Below are 12,001 nucleotides of genomic sequence, written 5' to 3'. Positions count from 1 at the left end.
TATTAATTCTCTAATCAAGAAAGTGTTTTACGGTTTTGTTTCAGGATAGTCCAGATAAATTACCGAGCTCACAACTATATCTACGGATGATAGCATCTTAGCAGCCAGAGCCACCCATGACACGAATGCAAGCAGCTCCAGGGATGAAAGTCATGATCGTAACGGCGAATGAGTAGAGGAAGAGAACGGCGGAGAAGACCACAATGGCAGCGCTGGCACACTTGGTGTACCCGCCGTAACTGCGGAGCTGCTGCGTGTCAAGCTTCTGACGTGGTAAGAAGAAGAGTCCGAAAAACGCCAACGCGTTGATGCAATAGTTGAGAATGAGCGCCACGAGAACATCTTCGCGCCCTTCTGGAGAGTCTGATGCAACCTCGGCGATGTTGTAGAAGTTGCTTCCCTCGAACAGACCGACCGAGTTGGTTTGTACGAAAATGCCGACGAGGAAATAGAGCGACAGGGTAAGGCCGACCATGGCACCCTCCGAGCCTTCCTGGATGATCTCCGTCAGCGGGACCACGCTACTGAGCCAGCCGATAGCGGCTGAAGCGCTGCTGAACAATGTCATGATCCGATAGAACACGCGGTCACGGAGGATATCTTGGCTCACGAGAATCGTCACAATCAACTGGGAGACGATAAGCAGCCCTGGGCAACCAGCGTAGAAGCCGCGCCACGCGCGGTTCATGAAGTAGTAGCGCCACACCAGCACGGTAACGATCACCATCCCGTAGTGCATCGCTTGCTGCATGAACACATTGTCTCCACTCGCTCCAGCCCACACACTGATAATTAAGGACGGTCCGCTGAAACTGATCATGTTGAAGAGCGTGAAGAAGCACTGGAACACCAGCACACTCCACACAGCCTTCTGCTGCATGATCTTCCACAGGATCTGGCCTCGAGTCATTACGGTCGTCGAGAGCGAGTAGCATTTCTCCTCCCAAAACTTGCAGATCAGAGGAATCGGCGCCGCGATAATAAAGCCAAATACGATGAGAGTCGTCGTATGGTGCGTTTCCCCTGGAGTCGCAGTACTCTGAACAGCGTATACGCACGCGTCCGTAATGATGAACACGACGCTTCTGAAGATTAAGTACGCGGCCAGGATCGTCCCCCGAAGCCCCAAAGGTTCTCTTTGGGCGAGCTCAATCACACGAGATTGGATACTGACGTACGCCACGATGTTTCCGAGGCTAGCTATCGTCGCAAATGCGATCACCATCGCGGCCAGTCCGGTACTAGCAGTCCCAGGCTCTAGCGTCTCGATGTACGCGTCCATTCCCGCAAGACACCACATACTCACGACGGTCATCGCTAAACCGATGAGGATGTACGCCTTACGTCGCAGCCCCAGGATCGGGTAGCAGTCGGTCAGCAGTCCGATCAGGAAGCAAAGCACCTGAGGCATCGACGTGAGACGCTGGGAAGCAGCCAGTTGAGCAGGGTTCAGCCCGAAGTGCTCCTTGAGCAGAGGCTGGACCTCGCTGTTGAGGCACTCGACCGCAAAGGTCGACGAGAAGGTGGCAGCTACCAACCCGATGCATTGGATGGAGAAGAACTTGACCGTGTCGCCTTTGCGCAGTCCGCCATAGATCTGCGTGTTGTACAGCGGCTCGTCCGGTTCGTTTTCGACGGCCGTATCGCGGGTGTTCCAGGCCCCTTGCGGCGACAGAACGTCGGTGTCTCTGGTCTTGTGATGCGGCGACTCGATCGTGCTGAAGTCGAGCTTGAGGTCGTCCAGCTTGAGGTCCCCTGACGACATGATTTTGATCGTGGAGCGACGCAAGCGCCCAGTCAAGTCGACGACGAAGACTTCTTCCTCCTCCAGTGTGGCCGCCGTGCTGCAAGAATGCAAGTGAGTCAACAGCAAACCAAAAGAGGCCACACAGGGGGATGTGACGTGAGCTCTCTCTGTTTGTTCCAGCCGGCTGCTACCATCTATTCGCAGATACGGGGATGCCCCTATAATAGCGCCGACTTGTCTGGCGCGCGTCAACGTGTGCACCATCCCGCGCCGTTCATACCGTTCGTGAGCAAGCGCGGCAGTACGCGGCTCTATTTGGCGCAGGCGCCGATCAGAACGCGGCCCCTATATAAAGTCAAGAGTGATGGTCCTTCAACTTCAATAATAGATATCGAAAAACACAGGTGAACCTGGTCAATCCGATTTGGGTTCAGAGAGTGCATTATACAGGGTCTAGTTTGCGTTGAAACCGTACACAAGCTCACGGCTCAGCCGAGCTGCAGCAGGGGAAGGTCAGGGGAGAGGTCCGAGCCATGGGCGTGCTGCGCTCGACGTGGGGGCGCTCGGCCGCCGTGTGCGCCGTGCTGTGTCTGGGCTGCGCGCAGGAGGCGGGGGCGTACAAGATGTTCCAGAAGAAGATCCCGAACGGGGGCAACGTCCCGGGGGTGCAGGCGCTGGGCCACGAGAAGGAGAGCGGCGGCCCCAACAACGACTTCGGCATGGACTTCGTGGCCGCCATGTTCCAGTGGACCAAGGACTTCTGCGAGAAGGACTCGGACGGCGACGGCCAGACCAACGGCCAGGAGCTGGGCGACCCGTGCTGCGAGTTCGAGTTCCGCAAGAACGAGCAGCTGCGCTGGACGCAGGGCGTCTCCCACCCGGGCGACCCCGAGCTCAAGGCGGACCCGGCGCTGTGGGCGGACGTCGTCTGCGGGGCGGCAGCAGAGCCAGAGGCCACAGAGGAGAAGGCTACAGAGGCTGAAGCTGAAGCTGCGGAGGAGACAAAGCCGGAAGCGACGGAGGCGGCAGAGCCGGAGACAGTAGATGAGAAGACCGAAGAGCAGCAGAAGAAGGAGGAGGAGGAGGAGACGGTCGTGCTGGCGGCGGAGCAGCAACAGCAGCAGGAGCTGACTGCGGGCGCTCCGGCGCTGCAGTCGTCGGTGATGCTCTCGGCCGTGGCGCTGACGGCGGTGGTCGTCTACTTCGCGGTGGTGCGGACTGGACGTCGGTCAACCCGCAACCTGCCGATCTTCCGGCAGCGAAGAGGAGCGCCCATGTAGATACAGTTGGCATCCACAGCCACAGCTAGGAAGGAGCCCAAGTGTAGAGAGGAGAGAAGAGGAGCTGCTGGGTCTCGGGCGGCTGGCGATACGAACGAAGCTTAGTTGTACGTAATGTACTTGTTTTTAACGAGCACCACGGGAACGCTGCAGCTAATGGACTGCAGTGCAGTGCACGATGGGGCGTGCCAATACACGATTCGTATTTGGTGGCTATTACTGTAGTTGGCTCAGCGTCTGTTCCTGGGCATCAACGACAAGTTCACGTGAATAGGACGTGTCTATATGCCCCGCCACGTATCCAGGCGTGCCGTGCCCGATGGCATTCAACAATCGGCTCAGATATCGACAGGATGCGCGCGTTGCTCGGTCTGGCAATCTCCGCGCTCGCGGCGCCCCCAGCGTCCGGCTACTCCATGTACGCGATGCGCGTGCCCAACGGCGACAAGGTGCCGGGCGTGACGGCGCTGGGGCATCTGGACCCGGTGCTGGCCGGCCCCATGAACGAGTTCGGCATGGACATGATCGACGCCGACTTCCACTGGACGCGGGACTTCTGCATGAAGGACTCGGACGGCGACGGCCAGACCAACGGCCAGGAGCTGGGCGACCCGTGCTGCGAGTTCGTGTACCGCAAGAACCCGGTGGTGCGCTGGTCCGAGGGCGTCTCGCACCCGGGAGATGCCTCGTTCAAGTCAGACCCCAAGCTCTGGGAGGGGATCGTGTGTGAGCAGCCGGCGGACGCTGCGGCCAATGCGTCGACTGCGGTGGCTGAGGAGACCGTCAAGACGGAGCAGGCGGCTGTAGAGGCAGTGGTGCAGGCGGAGACTGTGACGGAGGACACGGAGGAGCCCGTCAAGGTCTCCTCCAGCCAGAAGACGGAAGGCGCCAACGAAACTGCGGAGGAAGAGGCGATTGCCACGGCGAAGGAGGAGGCACAGAATGGAGCTGCTCCGGCGCTCTATTCGCCAGTGTTGCTGTCAGCGGTGGTCGCTCTCGGAGTGCTTGGGTTCGTCGCGGTGCGCATGCGAAGACGACGGGGTCAGTGGAGCCTTCTGCCACAGCAAGAGGGGCGACGCACACAGTAAGGAGGTGGGAGACTGGATAGGTTCAAGGTGAACTTGTATATTGACTCGGCTTGCGTATAACAATCACAATTGGGATAGACCGACCCACACTACTGCGCTGCTGAACCAACGTACCCATCCCAGTTGCTCCACCCTAATGTGTCGGAATCACTGCTACGCAAGTACTTGGCGTCCAGCTCAGGCCCCCATACAAACTGCGGAATGGAGTCGAACACACAGACCATTGTTGGTTCTCGTCGTGCGTGGTCAGGCGTCGACGGAGAGTTGCAAATGAAAGCTTCACCACTGCGTTCGTATCCTTCGCCTCCTCCGTCGCCAAAAGCGTTCGCAAGTCACCGATTGTGGCGATTCCAAACTCTCGCAAGGATTTCCTCGACCTGTTCCCCATTTGGTGGAGCTTGTCCACGTTATCCTCACCGTTTAACGCATCCAGTGAGATCTCTTGGGGCCCAAAGCTCTGGATGTTCTCTTTCAGGACCACGAAAATGAGCGCAACACGCTGTGGGTCCTCTTTTACTGTCTTCAACAGCCCCAGCAGCTTCAAAGCCTTCGCTAGTTCTGCTCCATTTGCAGGGTGGACCGAGTTCATCGTGATCAAAAACAGCAACACTGCACCACCCGCAGTGCCGCTTGACTTCACGTAGTAGAACGAGCTGCTGAACGCTAAGTTTGCGCTAAGTTTGTTGCGCTTGGGATATGGCACGGGTCATTTGACAACTTCGAGGCGGAAAATTCGTCGTTGAAGCAGCTCGAAGCCGGGTATTCGCACTTGAACGTCTTCAACTGCGCTTGATCGCCTCCCGTTACCTGCGGTGCGGTAACTATACATCCAGAAGCTTTTCGTGCACACCCAGTTCAAATAGCATGCCACGAAATGAAGTAGCAGGCGCTGCATCCCGCAAGCAGTAAATGACTTTATCCCTGGCGTCGGGGGTGACTGCGTTCAAACGCTGCATCAGCAGCAACTTCACGAATGTGGTCGGCTCTGCCATTGTGTGTCTTCCCTGTGGGTCGGTTGGGTTTAGCACCCAGTGACAGATCCAGCGGTCCGTTGCCGCGAGAACTCTGCGCATATGCAGAACATTGTCCATCTTCGCAATAGTTTCTTTGATCAACGTTAGCCGTCGATCAACGAAGACTTCATCCGTGCTTGGGCTTGTAAGCAGACGATTTGAGACTATATTGTGGTGGCCCGTCGTATAAGTAAATCAGCCAGAAACAAGTTGACCAATAACTTATCATATTTTTTACAACACTAAACTGGGTGGACATACCTTAGCACCCAGAGCCACCGGTGATACGAATGCAAGCAGTCCCCGGGATGAACGTCATGATGGAAACCGCAAACGAGTATAAGAACAGAATCGTAGAGAAGGTGACGATGGCAGCGTTGGCACACTTGGTGTACCCGCCGTAGCTACGGAGCTGCTGCGTGTCAAGCTTCTGACGCGGTAAGAAAATGAGGCCGAAGAACGCCAACGCGTTGATGCCGTAGTTGAACATCAGTGCCTTGAGAACGTCCCCACGCGCCTCTGGAGTGTCAGCTGAGACCGCAGCGACGTCGTAAAAGTTGCTTCCCTCGAAAAGTCCGACCGAGTTGGTTTGCACGAAGATGCCGACGAGGAAGTAGAGTGACAAGGTAAGGCCGACCATGGCACCCTCCGAGCCTTCCTGGATGATCTCCGTCAATGGAACCACACTTCCAAGCCAGCCGATACCGAAGGATATGCTGTTAAACAAGGCCATAAACCGATAGAACGCGCGGTCGCGAAGAATGTCTTGGCTTACCAGGATCGCGACAATCATCTGTGGCACGATCAGGAGTCCCGGAGAACCAGCGAAGAAGCTGCGCCACGGGCGGTTCATGAAGTAGTAGCGCCACACGAGCACCGTTATCGCCACGATTCCGTAGTGCATCGCTTGCTGCATGAACACATTGTCTCCGCTCGCTCCAGCCCACACACTGATAATCGTCGACGGTCCTCCGAACGAGATCTGGTTGAAGAGCGTGAAGAAGCATTGGAACACCAGCACGCTCCACACGGCCTTTTGCTGCATGATCTTCCACAGGATCTGGCCTCGAGTTTTCACGGTCGTCGACAGCGAGTAGTACTTCTCCTCCCAAAACTTGTAGATGATCGGAAGCGGCAGAGCGATGATGAAGCCGTATACCACGAGGGCTGTCGTTTGATGAGAAGTGCCTGCGGTCGCAGAGCTCTGAACCGCGAAGACGCACGCGTCCGTGATAATGTACACGACGCTTCTGAAGATCAAATACGTCGCCAGAATTGATCCCCGCAGCCCCAAAGGCTCCCTTTGAGCCAGCTCGATCACGCGCGTGTGAATACTGACATACGTCACGATGTTTCCGAGGCTGACCAGCGAAGCAAACGCGATCACAGCAACCGCCAGACCGGTACTAGCATCCCCTTGTGCCAGCGAGTCCATGTACGCGTTGAGTCCAGCTAGGACCCAAATACTGATGGTGGTGGTCACCAGGCCGATGAGCGTGTACGCCTTGCGTCGCAGCCCTATGATCGGGTAGCAGTCGGTTAGCAGTCCGAACAGGAAGCTCAGCACCAAAGGCATCGACGAGAGACGCTGAGAAGCTGCCAGTTGAGCTGGTGTGAGGCCGAAGTGCTGCTGGAGCAGAGGCTGGATCGCGGTGATAAGGCACTCAACCGCGAATGTCGACGAGAACGTGGCAGCGACCAGACCGAGGCAATACTCGGAGAAGAACTTGACCGCACCGCCCGCCCGAAGACTGCCGTAGATCTCGGCGTTGTAGAGAGGCTGGCCAGCGCAGACCTCGACGACTGAAGCCTCGTCATCACGTACGGGAGACATAGCTGCTGAGAGCGGTTGCAGAGGGATCATATCACCCCCACGCCCACTCGTGAGGTTCATCGAGGGCGACTGCATGTTCTTGAAATCCATCTTGAGCCCCGTCGAAGTCAACAAATCCATGATCGTGCGCTGCAGCCGCCCCGATTAGTCGACAACGAGCACTTCGTCCTCCAGGGTGGTTGGAGGTCTCCAGTGACTCGGAGTGAGAGTCCGTCGCTGCAAGTTGACTAATGAGGTGCGTCCAACTTCAGCGGTTGGTCTTCCTCTCCGCTTGCGGTGCTGGTGGTGCAGGCCAGCTGCACGAAACCATAGTGGTGTCTTATCTGACTGATACACTAGCACCCGGTTGATTCGCTCAAGCTGCAGCCAGCTGTAAAGTTCGCAATTGCAAACGACAAGCTAAAAAAGCTGCCAGCGTAAGCCGCAACCTGGGCACAACGAGCTGAGGCGTCACATTGGAGCCCATTCGCAAAAAAATGTCCAGCTCATGGCGCGGCAGACTGCTACCCGATTCCTCTGGGCAGGCGAAAATTGAATTTTCGACCTCACTCCGTGTTGTGCATATTTCTTTGGGGGGGGGGGGAATTGCAATTTGATCAGGAGTTTGACTTGGAATTTGCAATTTGGTCAGGAGTTTGCTAATCAGTCAGGACTTCTGAAAGTTGCAATTTATATATTTATATTTATATAAAATAATATTCCAACACAATTATTTTATCATATTTTAATGAAATATAAATAGCTTATTGATTACGATGTGAATTTTTAATATTGTTTTCACAATGTATTAACATAGTAATTAAAAATATATACCAATATGGCATTTTTTAATAAAATACTTAAAAGTTAAACATTGCTTAAATAAATAAATAATGTTTCAATAAGTGCAAAAGGCGCATCGTTTTTTAATGGGACTCCCTTCTCGGTGTTCAGCGTACTCAACACTGATTGATGGTGAAAGTTCTGCTTGATCGACGCGCGCAAATTACAGCAACCTTTTTACGTAGTAACTTGCAAGCGAAAGAGTCGTTAGCTGGACTAAATGACTGTAACCACGACAAATAAATTAAACACGGAATTGCGACACTAGACTAATAGGTGGCATACCTTAGCAGCCAGAGCCACCGGTGATACGAATGCAAGCAGTCCCCGGGATGAACGTCATGATGGAAACCGCAATCGAGTACAAGAACAGGATCGCAGAGAAGGTGACGATGGCAGCGCTGGCGCACTTGGTGTACCCGCCGTAGCTGCGGAGCTGCTGCGTGTCAAGCTTCTGACGCGGTAAAAAGATGAGGCCGAAGAACGCCAACGCGTTGATGCCGTAGTTGAGCATGAGCGCCTTGAGAACGTCCCCACGCGCCTCAGGAGTATCGGCTGCGACAGCGGCGACGTCGTAGAAGTTGGTTCCGCTAAACAGACCGACCGAGTTGGTTTGCACGAAGATGCCGACCAGGAAGTAGAGCGACAGCGTGAGACCGACCATGGCACCTTCCGAGCCTTCCTGGATGATCTCCGTCAACGGAACAACGCTACCGAGCCAGCCGATAGCGGCCGCAACACTTCCGAAGAGCGTCATGATTCGATAGAATATCCGGTCTCGGAGAATATCTTGGCTTACGAGAATTGCCACGATCAGCTGAGGAACGATGAGAAATCCCGGGCAAGCGGCGAAGAAGCTGCGCCACGGGCGGTTCATGAAGTAATAGCGCCACACCAGCATCGTCACTATTGTCGCGCCGTAGTAATTGAGCTGCTGCAAGAAAATACTGTCTTCTTTCGCTCCGGCCCACGTGGTGATGACCATGGCCGGACCGCTGAACGTGATCTGGTTGAAGAGCGTGAAGAAGCACAGGAACACCAGCACGCTCCACACGGCCTTCTGCTGCATGATCTTCCACAGGATCTGCCCTCGCGTCTTCACGGTCGTCGACAGCGAGTAGTACTTCTCCTCCCAAAACTTGTAGATGATAGGAAGCGGCAGGGCGATGATGAAGCCATATACCACGAAAGCTGTCGTGGCCGTTGCCCCCGAGCTTTGCACCGCGAAGACGCACGCGTCCGTGACAATGTACACCGCGCACCGGAAGATCAAATATGTCGCCAGGATTGATCCGCGAAGCCCCAAAGGCTCTCGCTGAGCCAGCTCGATCACGCGCGTGTGGATGCTCACGTACGACACGATGTTCCCGAGGATAGCAAGCGACGCGAACGAGATCACGATGAAGGCGAGCCCAGTACCAGCAGCCCCTTGTGCTAGTGTGTTCATGTAGGCGTTAAACCCAGCTAGAACCCAAATGCTCACGACGGTTGTAGCTAAACCGAGGAGCGTGTACGCCTTGCGTCGCAGCCCCATGATCGGGTAGCAGTCGGTCAATAATCCGAACAGGAAACTCAGCACCAAGGGCATCGACGTGAGACGCTGAGAAGCAGCCAGTTGAGCCGGGTTGAGGCCGAAATGCTGCTTGAGTAGAGGTTGGACCGCGCTGTTGAGGCACTCGACCGTAAATGTCGACGAGAACGTTGCAGCTACGAGTCCGAGGCAGTATTTGGAGAAGAACTTGACCGCGCCACCAGTTCGAAGGCTGCCGTAGATCTCGGCGTTGTAGAGAGGTTGGCCTGCGCAGATCTCGACGACTGAAGTTTCGGCGTCGCGCACAGCGGATATGGCAGACATTGGTTGCAGAGGGATCATGTCACCCCCACGGCCACTCGCGAGGTCGAACGAGGGCGACTGCATGTTCTTGAAATCCATCTTGAGCCCCCTCGAAGACAGCAAATTCATGGTCGTGCGCCGCAGCCGACGGATAAATCCACGACAAGTACTTCGTCCTCCAGTGTAACTGGCGGGGTGGAGCGAGTGTTCGTCGCTGCAAGTTGACAAGTGAAGATGGCGATCCTCGGCGCTGTATTGAAGTCTCTTGCTTTAACTTGCGGTGCTGCGGCTTTGGTCCAGCTGCACGTCTTATCTGACAGATATACCAGGCCCCAGTAGGCTCGCTCTGCCACATTGCCACAACTAGTTGACTAGCTACAGCCAGCTGTGCATTCGCGGCAATGAACGACAACCCAAGAAACGTGCCTGCGTAAGCCGCAACCTGGGCGCGAACAACAAGAACACATGATACCGTAATACAACGTGAGCAACTGGAGACTCAATGGACCACGTAGCATTGACTCACCGCGCTTCACTCTCGTCCAAACAAAAGGCGTATAAAAATTTTACAATGACCAGCGTCGCTCTGCCACTTGCCAACGGGCTCGCGGTCGTATAAGATGACCACCTGAAAGACGAGCTTTTCCATCTTCTGACATTTCATTCATTCATTGCATACCCGTCCTTCATAAATACTGCGTCTGCTAGCAGCCGGAGCCACCGACGATGGTCAGGCACGAGGTGGACGGTATTAACGCCATGGGGGTCACCACGAAGGAGTAGATGAAAAGCACGAGGCAGAAGGCGAGGATGCCGAAGCCCCCGAACTTGGTGAAGCCGCCGTACATGCGTAGCTGCTGGGCGTCCAGCTTCTGTGAGGGCAGGAAGAAGAGCCCCACCCACGCCAGTGCATTGAGTGCAAAGTTGAGGAACAGCGACAGCAGCACGTCCCAGCGGGCGTCCGATGTATCAGCGGCCACAGCTGCCGTGTCGTAGTAGTTGGAGCCCTGGAACACTCCGTAGGCGTTGGTGTCCACGAAGATGTTGACGCAGCGCTGCAGCGTGAGGGTCAGGCCTACTAGTGCGCCCTCTGAGCCCTCCTGGACGATCTCAGTCACGGGCACAATGGTGTTGAGCAACCCGATGCCATCGGAGACGTAGGTGAGCGAGTAGAAGACGCGGTAGAAGTAGCGGTCGCGCGCCACGTCCAGCGCCACCATGAGCGACACGAAGAGGTTGGGCAGGATCTGGAAGGCCGGCGCGAGCGCGAAGAAGATGGGCCACAGCCGGTTGATGAACAGGTAGCGCCACACGAGCATGATGCCGATCATGACGACGTCCTGGATGGTCTTGACCAGCAGCGAGTTGTCGCCGCTGGCGCCCGCCCACGTGCTGATGACGCGCGTCGAGTCGCTGAACTTGATGCCGAGGAACAGCGTGAAGAACCAGATGAAGGCGAGGACGTGCCAAACGGCCTTCTGCTGCATGATCTTCCACAGGATCTGGCTGCGGATCTTCATGGACGTGTTGAGCGAGTACACTTCCTCGTTCCAGAAGCGTATGACCAGCGGCAGCGGCAGGATCGAGAGCACGCCCAGCACGATCATGGCCGCCGACACCGACATGTTGGGCTCCGAGCCCGTGCCCAGCGCCAGGAACGACAGAACCGACGTGAAGATGGACACGAATCGGCGGAAGATCAAGTACGACGCCTGGATGGCGCCGCGGTCGCGGAGCGACTCGCGCTGCGAGTACTCGATCACGCGCGTGTGCACGCAGACGTACGTGATGATGCAGCCGATGCTGGCCAGCGCCACCAGCACGAGCGCGAAGATAACCATCCCGCTACTCGCCGTCGAGTCATCACCAAGTGAAGCGCTCACGCCGGCGATAGCAAAGACCGCAACGGCGTTCAGGATGCAGCCGAAGATCATGTAGCCCTTGCGCCGCAGCCCCATGATCGGGTAGCAGTCGGACAGCAGACCGACGAGGAAACTCAGCGCCATGGGCATCTGGATGAGGCGCTCCACCGCCACGATCTCGGTCGAGCTGAGTCCAAGCTGCGTGTTGTACATGGGCTGCACCAGCACGACCAGCGCCTGGTACGACAGCATGGACGTGAAGATGGCGGCCACGAGGCCCAGACACTCCATGGACAAAAAGTCCACGGCGCCGCCCTTGCGCAGACTGCCGTACATCTCGTGGTTGTAGAACTGCTCGCCCGCCACGAAGCGCCCGCCCTGGTCGTCGAACGACGCGCCGCTCGCGTTGAAGTCCATGGGCGACTCGAACGTGCTGAAGTCCATCGGCGGCTGCGGCACCATGCCGTTCACCGACTTGGCGTCGTACATGTTGTCCGGGTCGTACATGGCGCTGAATTCCT

General features: G+C 56.3%; 7 protein-coding genes across 7 annotated transcripts; 2 read left to right on the top strand and 5 right to left on the bottom strand.

Moving 5' to 3' along the window:
• Nucleotides 1-97: 97 nt before the first annotated feature.
• On the bottom strand, nucleotides 98-1,765 carry PHYSODRAFT_322725 (hypothetical protein; the record flags this gene model as incomplete). Its single annotated transcript, XM_009518164.1, has 1 exon — nucleotides 98-1,765. One exon carries the CDS (start codon nucleotides 1,763-1,765, stop codon nucleotides 98-100), a length of 1,668 nt encoding a protein of 555 aa, XP_009516459.1.
• Nucleotides 1,766-2,370: 605 nt separating this feature from the next.
• Nucleotides 2,371-3,139, top strand: PHYSODRAFT_537581 (hypothetical protein; the record flags this gene model as incomplete). The annotated part of the gene is made up of 2 exons (XM_009518163.1): nucleotides 2,371-2,787; nucleotides 2,875-3,139. The coding sequence occupies 2 exons, from the start codon at nucleotides 2,371-2,373 to the stop codon at nucleotides 3,025-3,027; spliced, it is 570 nt and encodes a 189-aa protein (XP_009516458.1). The 3' UTR covers nucleotides 3,028-3,139.
• A 265-nt stretch (nucleotides 3,140-3,404) lies between these two features.
• On the top strand, nucleotides 3,405-3,755 carry PHYSODRAFT_378845 (hypothetical protein; the record flags this gene model as incomplete). The annotated part of the gene is made up of 1 exon (XM_009518162.1): nucleotides 3,405-3,755. A coding segment is annotated over one exon (351 nt), but the record flags the coding sequence as incomplete, so codon positions are not given.
• Nucleotides 3,756-4,248: 493 nt separating this feature from the next.
• On the bottom strand, nucleotides 4,249-4,704 carry PHYSODRAFT_322723 (hypothetical protein; the record flags this gene model as incomplete). Its single annotated transcript, XM_009518161.1, has 1 exon — nucleotides 4,249-4,704. One exon carries the CDS (start codon nucleotides 4,702-4,704, stop codon nucleotides 4,249-4,251), a length of 456 nt encoding a protein of 151 aa, XP_009516456.1.
• A 686-nt stretch (nucleotides 4,705-5,390) lies between these two features.
• PHYSODRAFT_468809 (hypothetical protein) lies at nucleotides 5,391-6,962 on the bottom strand (the record flags this gene model as incomplete). Its single annotated transcript, XM_009518160.1, has 1 exon — nucleotides 5,391-6,962. The coding sequence occupies one exon, from the start codon at nucleotides 6,960-6,962 to the stop codon at nucleotides 5,391-5,393; it is 1,572 nt and encodes a 523-aa protein (XP_009516455.1).
• Nucleotides 6,963-8,070: 1,108 nt separating this feature from the next.
• Nucleotides 8,071-9,717, bottom strand: PHYSODRAFT_246275 (hypothetical protein; the record flags this gene model as incomplete). The annotated part of the gene is made up of 1 exon (XM_009518159.1): nucleotides 8,071-9,717. The coding sequence occupies one exon, from the start codon at nucleotides 9,715-9,717 to the stop codon at nucleotides 8,071-8,073; it is 1,647 nt and encodes a 548-aa protein (XP_009516454.1).
• Nucleotides 9,718-10,322: 605 nt separating this feature from the next.
• Nucleotides 10,323-11,987, bottom strand: PHYSODRAFT_473280 (hypothetical protein; the record flags this gene model as incomplete). Its single annotated transcript, XM_009518158.1, has 1 exon — nucleotides 10,323-11,987. One exon carries the CDS (start codon nucleotides 11,985-11,987, stop codon nucleotides 10,323-10,325), a length of 1,665 nt encoding a protein of 554 aa, XP_009516453.1.
• Between the last annotated feature and the right edge of the window lie 14 nt (nucleotides 11,988-12,001).

This window comes from Phytophthora sojae, assembly GCF_000149755.1.
Source record: "Phytophthora sojae unplaced genomic scaffold PHYSOscaffold_1, whole genome shotgun sequence".
NCBI classification, from domain to species: domain Eukaryota; phylum Oomycota; class Peronosporomycetes; order Peronosporales; family Peronosporaceae; genus Phytophthora; species Phytophthora sojae.
This window is presented reverse-complemented; position numbering and strand designations above follow the sequence as displayed.